This window comes from Zootoca vivipara, chromosome 3, assembly GCF_965207765.1.
Source record: "Zootoca vivipara chromosome 3, rZooViv2.hap1.1, whole genome shotgun sequence".
Lineage (NCBI taxonomy): Eukaryota > Metazoa > Chordata > Lepidosauria > Squamata > Lacertidae > Zootoca > Zootoca vivipara.
This window is the reverse complement of record NC_142586.1, coordinates 34,759,143-34,773,667: the sequence shown is the minus strand read 5'-3', so window position 1 is coordinate 34,773,667 and position 14,525 is coordinate 34,759,143. Positions and strand designations below refer to the sequence as shown.

Here is a 14,525-nt window from a genome sequence, read left to right as displayed (position 1 = left end):
GTTAGATCATCTTGCAAAAGGCATTCATAAGATTATTTTTAGTTACTACAATGCTGTACACAGTTGCATGTGAGTATGCCCCAATGACTTCATTCAGACTTACACAGATGCAACAATACTAGATGCAATTTCATAGTTTTAAAAACATATTTGCTTAGAATCATATTAGTAGTATTAGTGCATGTAACTAAGGCATTAAACACTTTTGTAAAATACATAGGCCAAATTAAAATATTCAATAACAAAAATTTCAAAAATTCACAAATAGAATATTAAAAACAGAAACTGTCAGCAATGGAAGCATACATTGAAAGCCCTTTCTACTTAGAAGTTCCCTTTTTCAAAACAGTTTAGTAATTTGCTAATGCAACATGTGGGCTTGATTAAATTCTTACAGAGAAGCACTGTTTGAATAGGTTTTTTTGTATATCTGCTACCGGTGAAATACACTTTTTAGTCCAATATAGACTAAATTCTAATATAGACACAATTCACAAGCACAAACAGGGCATGTAAACCACTATTGTGCAAGAGGTGTAGAAACTTGCCTTACTATGCAACAGGCAAGAGACCTATATGGTATCACATGAATAACAGGGGTCATTACCCCACAGAAAGTGACATCCTGGTTTGCATACTAAACACTGCATTCTGAGATGTGCAGCAGCACTAGAGCAGCTGGACTCAAATTAGGCACAGGTGTAAACAGGGACAATGTATTAAAAGAATAGTGGGGACTATAATCATCAATAAAATCTTGTAATTTCTTTTTGTCACCCCTCGAGTTAAAGTCTTTTTAAATTTTGCATTATTTTATTAATCAATTCCTTGGGTGAAGCTGTATGATCAATCAAGTGATAAGGCTTAGAAGCATCTGTATGTCCTTTTGATGATGGAATTAAACTCCCATGGACTATAATATGCAACATAACTTAGTAGGTTTCAGCGTATTGATAAAGAATGACTAAACTTTTGATGATTATTTTAATTAAAGCCAAAGGTATCTGAGCTCATGCTGGATGTGTGTGTGATATAGCTACAACTATTTTGTGTTGCTGAAGAACCAGGAGGACCCAATATAAAGCCATCACTTCTGTGCAGGTAAGTACCGTATATACTGGCGTATTAGACGGCTTTTGAACCCAGGAAATTTTTTTCAAAAGTTGGGGGCCCATCTTATACGCTGGGTCCAAGAATCTGCAGTCACCGCATACGGTGGGGGGAGCTCAAAAACGGCCGCATTCCCACTGTATGCAGTGACCATATGAACACAAAGAAGCGCGCTCGGGAGGGGGCTGCTCCCCGCCAGGGAGAATGGCTCCCTCATGGCTTTGTGACCTGGATCAGCGCAGAGATACAGTTTTGTGTATTTCATTGGTGTCAAGCTGCTGCCTCTTCTCTTTTTGTCAGCGCAAAGCAAAGGGATCTCTCCGTCTCTCGCTCTCTCTTTCACTGCTGCTCAGCGTCTTTCGCTGGCTGTGTGAGCCTCCGATGTCTCTGCCCCTCTATCACTATCCTCTCTATGGTTTCTTTTGCTCGATGTCTCTGCCTCCCTCTCCCTCTCCCCCTCCCTCCTTTTGATCGATGTCTCTGCTTCTCTATCTCTCCTTTCGCTGGCTTCTTTCCCCCTCTCAATAACTAAGCAAGCAAGCAAACAAACAAACCACCATTTCCCCGGCTGCAGACTTGAGTGCTGGAGAAGACAGCCTCCCCTCCCCTCCCCGCCAAAAAAGGGCTGGAGTACATCCCAAATTCTATATTTTAACTTGAAAAGTAAGGGGTCGTCTTATACGCCCAGTCGCCTTATACGCCAGCATATACGGTAATATTATAAGCACACCTATAAGTTTCTCTTTTTTCAAACTGAACCACAAGTCACATTTTCATCCTCTCAAAGTTTAAAGTGGAGCCTAATTGTCTTGTTTGGTAAGGGTAAGGAGGTGGCTAAAAGCAGAGAAAGGGGAAGGAAGTACTCGTGCAATACAATAATGTTTTATGATCAAAGTTTAGCTGTTAACTCTAGAGAGATGCTCTTCTTGGCTTACCTCAAGTCCTCTCAAAACCCGTTTTCAAAATGATAGTTGTACAAGCTATTGTGTTAAGAAACTGCAAAAATAAATTGGGCTTCTCATATGTCATATCTATTCCAGTGCTACCCAAAATGCGGGTTCACAGACCTTTTCGGTCATTGATCCCAGTAACTCCACCACAGCCCTGGTTGGGTGGGATGCATCAGGTACCAAATATGGTATCAGTCCCTGACACTTGCAGGGGGAAGGGGGAACATGCCAATCCACCACATCAGATACCTTGAAAAACACTGGTCTAGTCAATAAATACTTAGTTGGAGTATTTAGAATTAAGCCAATGTATCAAAAAACAGAACAAAAAACAATACTTCTTTTTTATGTATTTTGGGCAGAGCCCTGAGTAAGGACTTCCATTTGCTCAACAGGGTTTAAACCCCTCTCTTCTTCCTGAATCCACCAACAGTGGCCAGGATGGGGGGGTTGAGTGAACCCTCAGAAGAGTATGTGGTGGGAAGAGAGGGGGCATTCTTCCATCTGGCAAGCTGCAATGCTAGCACAGATAGAACATTCATCGTAGCCCAATGATGAATTCCACTCATAGTTTATATTAAAGCCTTAACTTCCGCCACTCTAAATTTTTGATAAATATGCTACCCTGGTATAAGCAATTGAAGACTTTTAAATGTGTACAGAACAGCTAGCATGTTTTTTTTCTTTTTTGTCTTGTAATTCTTAACTAAAGATTCACCCTTGTGGTCTCAAACCAATATTGACAGCACAGTGCTTTATAAGTGAGCATAGCTAATATAAATTATAGATAATGGTTGTTTTTACACATAACGCTAAGCCATGGTTTGTTTTAATCATGATTTCTTTCAGCAAATCATGATCTATCTCAAGAGAAAAGGCAACAAACTATGAATTTTTTTATCCAAAACGTAAGTTTGTTTTCCAGCTGCTTTTGCCTTGTGCTTCTGCAGCCTGCAAGCATCTAGGGTGGAATGTCAAAATAAACCATGGTTAAGAAAAGCTGCTGCATTTTTACATCATTCCAAACCATAGTTAAAACAAACAACAGTTTGTAATCCAACAACAAACCATGGCTTTACATAGGTTTGTTCCTAGAAAACAATGGTTAGTCTGCAGGGCTAAGTTCAGTTGTTTAGACAAACCATGGCTTAGTGTTATGTGCAAACCAGACCACTAAGTACAGATATAGGTTTACCATTCAACACAACTGTTTTAACCTTTTATTCTAGCGTATTGCACTTTAGGTATTTTATTCTTAAAGGTAAAAGAAACAGGGAAAATCTTAAGTCAAGAAGAACAAACAAAAATAAAAGACAATCTGTGCAATATATTAAATATGAGGGCAGAAAACAGAGTTCATGTTTATACTATCTGCTGAACTAATACCAGATATGCTGCAGACATCTAGTACTATAAAAAGTGCTTGCTGAGACATATAGAAGCAAATAAAGTATTTATTTCACATACCTGCATCTAATTTCAGACAGGAAGGCAGCTCTTTTGATAAAGTGGTGAAATAGCTATGTAATCCTTTGAATGCAATCAGCAAACTGGCACAAAGTGTACGGTGGAGATTGTAAGCATGATTCAAGAAAGTCTCTGCTATTATAAAACTGCAGCCCTAAAAATAGATTTGAAAAGTTATCAATTCAGCACTAACAGTTACAGCAAAATTACATTTAAAGATTAAGGACAGGTCACAAAAATTTATGTCTAAACACAGCATTTTGCTCCCCACTTCTGGTGGTAGCCTTCCATGCCCATCTACAAGAAGCTCCCCTAAGACTGGGGCAATTTTTACCTCCAGAGCAGCAGCAATGAGGAACTGCTATTGGACAGAGAATAAGAAAACATTTCCATGCACATCCAGGGCTGAAGGCTGCAATCCTGTACCATGCTACTTTTTCAATAGGACTTTCAAGTAAATACTTAAAGAAAAAACCTCAGTGTATTTAAGAATACAATACTTTGACACTGTAAAACTGTATTAAGCAATATCACTGAAAAGTAGTCAACACTTCAAGTAATGTTCTAAAATGCCCAATTCTTGACAAACACATTCATTTTGTGCAACCACAGCACTGAGATACAAACGCTTTATGTGTTAAAAATAAGATTGTTAAATATTTATCATTTCTTTCAGCAATTAAAAAATAAATAAAAACAACAATTACAATCTTACATCAGCTGATAATTGTTTGGTGTAATTGCTGCCAAAAACAACACTTTCAAGAGAGGGAATCACAGAATCCCTGTTCTGTGCAGGTGCATTTCTGTTTAGCCAAGTATTTTTGACAGGACGAGGAAAGCTAAAAAAAAGGGGAAGAAAGAAAGAAAAATAAATGTGTGAGAGAGGGACAGAGGAGAAAACAAAATTCAGAATAGAAATGCAAGGTAAATTAGAGACACATGGGCGAAGAACACAGAGCATCATTTTAAGCCATAACCCAACATATTCTTTTAGGTGTCTGCTGCAACTGGACCTACATGCCAGTGTACCTCCTAGAATCTAGAAGGCAGATTCTGATAAGAAATGTACCGGTAGAAAGTTTGCAAGTATAATTTGGAAGGTGAACGAACTGAAAACACTGGCTGGAATCTAAAAACCTGTGTAAGTGATATTGGGTACTGATGATCACTTGGGGTTACAGCAGCACCCATACCACAAGGCGAACCATTTTTGAAATTAATGTGGCTTTCAAAAGCAGTTATTGATATGGCAAGGGGTGTATGTATCTCTAAGCAGAGGGTCTGCAACTTATGCTCACTTTACATACATGAGCGCAACCTTTAATGCGGGGAGGAATAAATAAAGAGTGGAGGAAACCCACTGTTCTCTACTCTCCATTTATTTATTTCTCCATAACCCATGCATCCAGCTGGTTTTCCTTGTTTATTGGGCTCTGGGAAGTCCCGGAATGCTCCCAGAACCCTCACACTTCCTTTCCAAAGCCCAGTAAGCAAGACAGCATCTTCCTAGGGCCCTTGTGAAACCTTCCCAGAGCCTGGTAAGCAGACATATGCCGGGAGGGGAGGGGCAGTTGGAAGACACAGAAGAAGAAAAATCACACTCAAATATATATCTCTAATTTTAGATTTAGTTTTTAAAAATGCATCACATGCAAGAAGATGCAGAGTCTTATTTACATTTACTGCCTAAAATTTACAGCTTCTAAATAAAGCGCTGTGCAGAAAGAATCTCGTATAGCGTCTTCCAGGACTTGTAAAGCAAAGCAGTGGCAGAAATATGTTTTCATTATCACAGCAGAGAAATTAAGTATCACTTATCCTTCCTTTTGCTTGTAGATCAAACAGTTCCAACCATTTTTGGTTGTATTTTGTTAAGACAAAAACAAGGACTTAAGCAACTTTAAGAGAATTCAAAGATGAAATGCAGTAAGGGTACAGTGCACTCCAATTATACCATATATGCTAAGTTAAATTAGCACAATCAGCTAGAGTAGCAATAAGCAAGCACAGCTATGGACATTAGGCTCACACACTTTTACCTCCAGTTTAGGATCTGACGGGAAAGTTGTGCAGTGAGAATGTGCAAGCTATAGTAGCAAATACAGCCCAAGCACCATCTCCTTGTTTGTCCATTACACTCATACATTCCTAGTCTAACCCAGGAGTAGACACACATTTTGTTGCCTGTGTGGGATTGTGACTTTGGTAGACTCCAAATCCACACTCCTTCTACTGCAAGACCTTTCATGTAATCCTCGATCAACACATTCAGTGTAAGAGAAGTGTATTGTATATGGGAAGAATGATCAGGGAAGAATACCATCACTATTATTTGTTTCCTTTCCACCACATTTAGCAAGCAGAACATTTTAACTGCGTTAGGACAACTTCCGAAGAAACCATAAAATCAGAAGAAGACATTACTACCACCATAACAGAAGAACCTCAACAGATGGACAGACCTTTGCCAAGAATAGAAATGGCAATACACAGCAAAAGCACTAACACCATCCAGGAGAGGCAACTCTTCTCCATTTGCCACTAACCATAGCCAACAGCTAACCCTTCTAGCTTCCAATTCTGGATAAGAAGATTCTTCTCCTTCCAGCAATCCACTATTCCTTTCTCCTACTAATCTGTGGCACAAATGGCTGTGTTACAAAAGGAAACACACAAACTGTATTCTAAAGGGCAGGGGGGAATCCTTTTGAAGAGTTAACGCAGCCTTCTCTGAGCTGTCACCCTCCAAACATTTTGGACAATGCCCATCAGCCACAGCCAGTGCTGTACTGGATGAGACTGATAAGGAGTTGTAGTCTGAAATATCTGGGGAGAGTGTCAGGTTGCTGAAGGCTGAGCTAAGGTGTTTACAGTAATTTTCATTTTGCCTCTTTCACTGCTTGTGTTTTATTACGCTAAAAATGAAGCATGTTATAGCATTTACGTTTTAAACTAGGGGTTATTCCCTTGCTTACTCTGCTTGCCAACACCCCACCCCAACACCAAGAGCAGAGGTTTTCAACCTTTTTAGGGCCACGGCTCCCTTAACCAACCTGTGAAGAAACCCCTAGTGAGCCCAGAGATACCATTCGCCTGGTGAGCTTGTAGCAAGGGCTGCTGCAACAAACAGCTGTGCAAGCCTTTGAGAGGCAGAAACGTGAGAGGGCATCAGAGGAGGGAGGAAGGAAAGAGAGACAGAGGCCAGTGTTGTCCGTGGCACCCGACTATCATTCAAGACACCCAGGCTGCCATGGCGCACTGGTAGAAAACAACTGCCCTAGAGTTTCCCCTTCCTACTCCATGTAACTGCTAAGCTCACTTTTCACCTTCCCAACCACATTTCTGAATCCATTTCACTCTTCTACTCTGCAGCTCCGCTTTGCACTCATTTTGACCTCCACCACCATGTCCATGCCTCCCACACAAAAAACATCCCTATGGTAACCCCTTGCACCTTCCTCCTCCCGCAAATTGCAACTATTAAGCACCCTTTTCACTTTGTACCCAATTATGAAGCTACTATCTCCTCCTGTTCTTCAGAACATTTCTTGCCCTTGCTTTCATCCTCAATCCCACTTCCATGCTTCCTATACCTTTTCTAAAATCAAAAATCAATGTTTTTTTTAAAAAAAATAAAAAAAATCCGATTTTTTTTTATTTAAATTGGATTTTTTAAAAATAAAATGCTTTTTGAGGAAAATATATTACCACCCAAAGGTTATTCCATCATGAAATAAAGATTAGTTTTTTTAATTATGTAGAATAAGGTTGTATATGTTTTATTTTTGGGGTAAATAAATTCCATTAATCCATTCACAATGTCATGCTTTCAGAGTTTTTTGTAAGATTATTGGGCAGTTTCTCTGCCTACAAGATATTATCACAGGTGCTTGGTTTACTTTTGCAGTTCTCAAAACTGAATTTGACTCAACAGAGATCACATGCCTCTTCTTCACAGCAAAAATGTTATAATATGAACAGAGTTGAGAAAAAGACCTTAATCCTATTGTTCTACAAACCTATGAATACAGAAACAACCCCTTCAGTGCTAAGTTTCAAGAAGTTCAGTGAATAGAATAGAAACAATATGTTTCTGATTGTTTGGAGTGGACAGTATTTAAGTTTTTCATGTGTAGGCTGGGCTGACAGTCTAAGTTTCTTAAAATATATATATATTGTTTTCGTTTAGCCAAATTAGTTAACAAACATGGATGTTTGTTTAAGCAAATAACATATGCTGTAATGTTATTGTTTCAGTTGAATAAATCTATTTAAATTGTTATTATTAAGGTAATGATTATTTTTCTCCTTCCTAAGTACAACAGTAAAGTTGTCCAAATATGAATGATTAACCTATTAAACTGGGGATAAAAAACTAATATGAAAAGTTGTTATTCTAAAAATCTTCATCTACTTGCATATTAAAGTTATACCAGCAAGAATTAGTCTTTATGTAGAAAACTATGATTTAAATCAAGCCTTACTGACTAGTGATTTAAATCGTGATTTAAATCAGTTTGATTTAAATCAAATCCACCCTGCTCCTTCCTTACTTTTTTTCAACTTTCTCCTGTACACAGATCACCTTCTCCTCTCCCTTATTGTGCACCCATGCACCATTATCACTTCCCCTCCTTTTCCGTACCTCCTCCTTCCTTCAACTGTCCCTTGCATGTAAACCTCCTCTTTTCTCCCATTCTTTAGACCCCCTAGCGCCCGCCCGCACCCCCCCATGCTGATAACTTGAAGATACCGTAAATAGAATCTTAAGAGCTAGCCTGCTGGTTAGCTTGCTCAGAGAAGGTTAAGTACAACTGGTGGGTGTTGTACATATATGATTGCTTGCTTGTTAACAATGGAAACATAATATTGGCTTCCAGAAACAGACTGAGCTTCGCTTCATCCTTGGAACATCCAGTTCTGGGGCTTTTTACATGCTGCTGCTAGTAGAGATCCCACTAGTGGCACTTCTACCTACTCTCAGATTTGGTGGGAGGCAAATAGGGTTGGGCAGAGAGATGCCTCCATTCAATCCAACATCACTCCACAGACTGGCTGAAAGGTGGCTAGGGACTCTGCCCCTAACAAAATATCCCAGAGAAAGAGATAAACCAGAACACTGCCACAATTCCTGTACTAAAAACACTAAAAGCAAGATTATCATAGCCTAGGCCACCAAAGTAAACAAGCCAATCTAAGCCCCATTAAAATAATCATGAACTGCATCACTTCATTACTTGATTAAAACTAGGGCAGAGATTTTTCTAGCAGTTATGGTTGTGTGGTTTATCATTCAGTAGCTCCTGGGCTTACCATCTTCTTTCTATTCCAACAGAAAACTGAAACAGAAATTTCAATTAAATTGAACTGATATTTATAATACTCAGGGTTAATTATTTCATTTTATTAAATGATAAATTTGAAAAAGTATAAAATCAATATTAAATTACCTTATTAATGGTTGGTGAAGAGCTACTAAAGAGGCATGGACTATAACAGAGATGACAGAAAGGTGAAAGTAATCAAACATAACATTGACATAGTGATGAAGGCCTCGGTTTAAGGTAAAGTGCAACTTTAGTGTTCTGCTGCTAATTAGCTGCAATGTGCTCAGGTCATCTGGCCTAAAAGAAAAAGAGTATAATCACAACCAACATTTTGAAAGTAATTTAATACAATAATGCAAATCAATGCTTCAAATCTCTTGTACCATTGTTACTATAAAGCAAAGCCATCAAGATCTAACTATTTATTTTATATGCAGGACCCGCAATAAACTAGTAGCGCTCTGTCCAATGAAATAACTCAAGTCTCCCTTATACATCTCAATATTTTTGTATAAAGAGGATTTTGCACATAACTACCCATGTTTAACTCACAATGAAATCAATATAACCTACATATGTGGAACTGCACAGAATTTGACTATCATTTTTATATAAACATCTGATGGAAAAATCTGTTAAGATGGAAACAAAATGTAATATATAATAAATTCAAGTAAAGGCATCTGTCTTTGGAAAACCTCTCAAAGAAATAGTCCCCCACCCACCCACAACTTCAATAACTTTTAGAAAGTGCATGCCTAAATCAAGGGCTGTTTTGCTTAAAGGAATTTCAGTATATCCATTGACTTCACAATCCCAGTTTCCCATTATTTTAACATTAGGAGGAACACTACATGATAATGTGGTTCAGTTTCCACCAACACTGAAACAAAGAATTCCTTTATGCACAAAGAACTTTGAGCAAAAACCATTTCTCTAAAAGTAGAAATAGCAAGAATATGAATGTTTAGTTTTAAACTTACGAATAATCTGTATCTGTAAAGTGTAGATCTAAAGAGAGCAGGAAATTCATTTCATTCAGGGACTCTTCAATCTAGACAGGCATTTCAGAAGAACAATTATAAATTATTGTTATTAATACAAACTATAGTTTTACTATACAATCCTTCCAGACTTATTAATTTAATATATATATATTTTTAAAAATATATATCATACCCTTCTTGCTGGGTTTCCCCAGCCACTCTGGGCAGCTTATAACATATATAAAAACACAACAAAACATCAAACATTAAATAACAAAATATCCTATACGAGCAACAAACAATCCAATAAATCAATAGAAACTGATAACAACAACAATAATAGCAATAATAAACAGTTTACTGTTATACCCAAATTACAATAACCACCAACCCTAACTAAACATTTGACCAACACCATCCCGACAAAAACAAAACAGAGGAACCAAAATTAGAACCACTTAAAACATTTTAAAACATTTTAGCTAGTTGCTCCAACCCAAGAGTTGTTCCAGGAAAGTCTCTCTGGCGTCCCAGGAGCCTCTTTTAGGAAGGACACAAAGTGGTTTCAAATCAGTGTGAAGGTAACTACAGATATGCATGCTTGAATACAGGGGAATAATCCAAAAATGAAATGAAATCAACAGCGACAATGTATTATTATTATTTTTAAATGTACTGTGTATTTTGGGTCTATGGACCACAAGAAGGTTGTGTGTAAATAAATAAATAAATAAATAAATAACACACTTGTGCCATGCATTCCAAATTCACTAAAATGTACTAAAAAGTATTAATAGACCACCCTTAATTTCTCATCAATTCCAGAGTGGAGCATGATAAGTTGCAATACAGTAATAAAAGATCTTACAAAAGAACGGCAGATAGAACAGTCAACTGCAATTATTCTCCTTGAACACTAGCTAAAGGTAAAGGGACCCTGATCATAAGGTCCAGTCGTGACCGACTCTGGGGTTGCGGCGGAAACACCGTTTACCTTCCCGCCAGAGTGGTACCTATTTATCTACTTGCACTTTGACGTGCTTTTGAACTGCTAGGTTGGCAGGAGCTGGGACCGAGCAACGGGAGCTCACCCCGTCGCGGGGATTCGAACCGCCGACCTTCTGATCGGCAAGCTCTAGGCTCTGTGGTTTAACCCACAGCGCCACCCGCGCCCCGTCTTGAACACTAATCAAGTTTTAAAACACCTGGATGACTAGGAGAATCCTAGATCTTGTCCTGGAACTGCTCATATAGAATGGTCCTATTTTAATGCTATGCTCCCATGTCTGCAAGGCAGAGAGGGGATCACTGCTAAATCTTCTTGTATTGGTTGAGGCCAAAACCACATTGGAATAGGGAATTCATGTTGTCATAACATTTTGAATGGCAACAAGAATCTGCAGTGGACCAACCAAGGTAAAGGGAAGAATTGGGTGTATTGGGGGCATATTGGAAGAGAAGTGGAAGTTAGTCAGAATTCTGACCTCACTCAGGGTCAATCCAACCTTCAACAATGACATAACACTACTTGTGCTAAAAGTGCTAAGTTAATGCAGTACCAACGGAAATCAATGAAGAGCTCTACATGCTTCCAACTCAATGGGACCATAGGAGACTGTACTGTCATCTATTCCTGGGAGTTTTCTTGTATCCTGTTGAAGGAGTGTATTTGCCATGGGCAGGATAATGTCATGGCATTATTCTGCTGCTGCATATTTACTGGCTACTTTCCTTTAATGGGTAATATTGGTGTGCAATGTTGTAGCACCCAGGGATGCTGTGGGAGTATCTGTTAGCAATGCAACATTAGCATTTACTGTATGTCTACATCTACTGTTGCTGTTCCTGGTGCACACAGGATTGATTGTGTGGTAATTCGTCAAGCTATTTTAACAGTTAAATATATATGCTATTACCTTTCTTTCATCCAACAGCATTTTAATTTTGAAGATCATAACATCATCCACAGACACTTCCTCATTTTTATAAAGAATTTGAAAGGTTTTACTGCAGACTACATTGTCATGGACTGAAGCTGGAAAAGCAAGATCAGCACCTAAAGAATATGGATAAGAGGCAATCAAGGCTCAAAATATCCTAATTCTATGTCTACTTACAGAATGACAACTACTTACAGAATGACAACTGAAACATGTTTTGGCTTCATTTTAAGAAATGGTTATTTGTAATAATTAGTTTTGTCATTCATATAGCGTATTCTAAAAAGACTGTCCATTCAAACACTTGAAACTTACAAACCAGTTCCCTGCATAGCTGCCAAGTTATCCCTTTTTTACAGGGATTTTCCCTTATGCTGAATAGGCTTCCTCGCGAGAAAAGGGAAAACTTGGCAGCTATGGTTCCCTGTGCCAGTGTAAATTTACAGGCAAGGTATAAAAGCAGTGATGGTAGTAACTAATAAGCTGCAGGTTAATGAAAAGTAAATCCAAGAGAACCTGGAACACAGTATAAAACTACTTTTACACTTCAACTTTTTCCCTTTCAAAAGATCCACTAAATTTTCAGTAACTACTTACATATTTTGTTAAATACAGCATGGTTAGCATTTCCAATTTGAGAATGAAGGCTCTTAAGATTTCTCAAAGGGTAATGTTTTTGTCAAGTCCCAAGTACTCACTTTAAGCAGCCCTCCAACAGGCAACAATATATGCACAAATGGTCCTAAAGTTCACAAGCACTGTCAGAAGTATTCACATGACCCAAAGTGGTAATTTCTGCTTATCTGATGGACAGCCCTTGGGAAAGGGAGTTCTGCAAATTCATCTTTTCTCCTGCAACAGCTCTCCACCACCAAACATATTCCAGAGCAGATGGGAGCCACAGAGGTTAAGGTGAAATAAGCAAAAATTGTATTCTTCCTCAGCAAACCTAGCATTTGCTGGAACAAAGAGTCTTCCATCATGGGAAGGACACAACTAGATACTGTACAGCCCTTTTACATTTTCCCAAGATCTTTAAAACCAAGTGTTTTCACCTATCTTAAGCTTATTTAATTAAGTAATCAAAAAGTATATGATTAATTAACTAACACATATTTAATCATTTCAGAGTTCTCCTTTATTAAATAGTAATTAAGGTAAAAGGTAAAGGGACCCCTGACCATTAGGTCCAGTCGTGACCGACTCTGGGGTTGCGCGCTCATCTCGCATTATTGGCCGAGGGAGCCGGCGTATAGCTTCCAGGTCATGTGGCCAGCATGACAAAGCCGCTTCTGGCAAACCAGAGCAGCACATGGAAACGCCGTTTACCTTCCCGCTGTAGCGGTTCCTATTTATCTACTTGCATTTTGACGTGCTTTCGAACTGCTAGGTTGGCAGGAGCTGGGACCAAGCAATGGGAGCTCACCCCGTCACAGGGATTCGAACCGCCGACCTTCTGATCGGCAAGCCCTAGGCTCAGTGGTTTAACCACAGCGCCACCTGGGTCCCACAAATAGTAATTAATTATTAGTAATTAACTAAAATAGTAATGAAAAGATGTTTACTTACTGGTTGCACGTAACAGGCTTGCTTCAATTTTGTGTGGAATTCTTGGAGGGATCTTCATTGATACACGAATCTGGTAAAAGCTACAGTAAACAAAATTATTTTCAAACTAATACTGTTTTAACATAACCTGATATGGATATATCTTAAATCTTTCTACCCTATTTCCCCATCAAGCGTGGTCTTCAAGAGGGCCATAAAAAAACACTTAATGAAATCAGTTACAAAAGCATTTTATACACTATTGTAAATTGTAATTAAAATAATTCAATACCAATTAGCCAGAGGAGAAAGAGAAGCATAAGGTCAAAGTAAAAACCAGTTAAACATATTATCATAATCCCACCAGCCAGGTTTGTGTTTCTTAATTACAGTGGGCTTCTGATGCAGTTTACATTCCTACTCAGATGTGCAGAGAAGCCACTGATCCAATTTGGGGCCAGGATTTTTTTCTGAAAATTTCTATGTTGAGATCGTACACAAGGACTTCTGATTTCCGTCATACTTCATTATCTCAATGAGAAGTGATTTTTTGTCTGTATTGGTTCCATTATAAATAAGAACAATTATTGTATATGCTATGTTATATTATTCTACAATATTATCATATGACAACATATGACAACATATGTTATTCTATGCTATTACCACAAAATTTTCATAAAATGTTAATTACTACTTATTACAATAAATCAAGCTGAAGTATTTGATCAATGATGTTACTGATCAGATTTCCAATTTATTTTGCTTACTCAGTGGGTTCTTTAGTATGCAGCCAACCAAACGGTTCTCTTATTACACCTTAATTAAGTGAGTTTGTGTGTGAGCATCTGAATTTACGTTATGAAAATGCTTCATTTATTTTTCAGTTTTCCTTTCACTACTAATCCCTAGCTCTGGAAAAAACTTAAATCTCACATGATCAACATAATCCACATATTACTATACGAGCAATACAAAATCAGGTGACTTCAGACACAAGATTCTACTTTATGATACAATATAGTTTTTAATAACAAATATTTACCTGCTAATCCAAATACTGTATGTTAATCTCACCAGGGTCACCTCAGGCAAAGTATGCCAACAGGTTAAAATTCAATTCCTGACCTCCAAAATTCAATTCCTGACCTCTGAAATAGAAGCCTAACTACAATAAGCCATAAAGTATATTAA

At 38.1% G+C, this 14,525-nt stretch overlaps 1 protein-coding gene across 4 annotated transcripts in view; it reads right to left on the bottom strand.

Moving 5' to 3' along the window:
* FAM135A (family with sequence similarity 135 member A) overlaps positions 1-14,525 on the bottom strand; it is a 51,652-nt gene that overhangs the window by 26,815 nt on the left and 10,312 nt on the right. For all 4 annotated transcript variants that reach the window (XM_035109672.3, XM_088665844.1, XM_035109670.3 and 1 more), the window contains exons 4-9: positions 13,353-13,432; positions 11,760-11,899; positions 9,841-9,911; positions 8,981-9,154; positions 4,243-4,369; positions 3,528-3,681 (exon numbers count right to left, since the gene is read on the bottom strand). In XM_035109672.3, the coding sequence (XP_034965563.1) occupies positions 3,528-3,681; positions 4,243-4,369; positions 8,981-9,154; positions 9,841-9,911; positions 11,760-11,899; positions 13,353-13,432 (746 nt within the window). The remainder of the gene's footprint in view (positions 1-3,527; positions 3,682-4,242; positions 4,370-8,980; positions 9,155-9,840; positions 9,912-11,759; positions 11,900-13,352; positions 13,433-14,525) is intronic.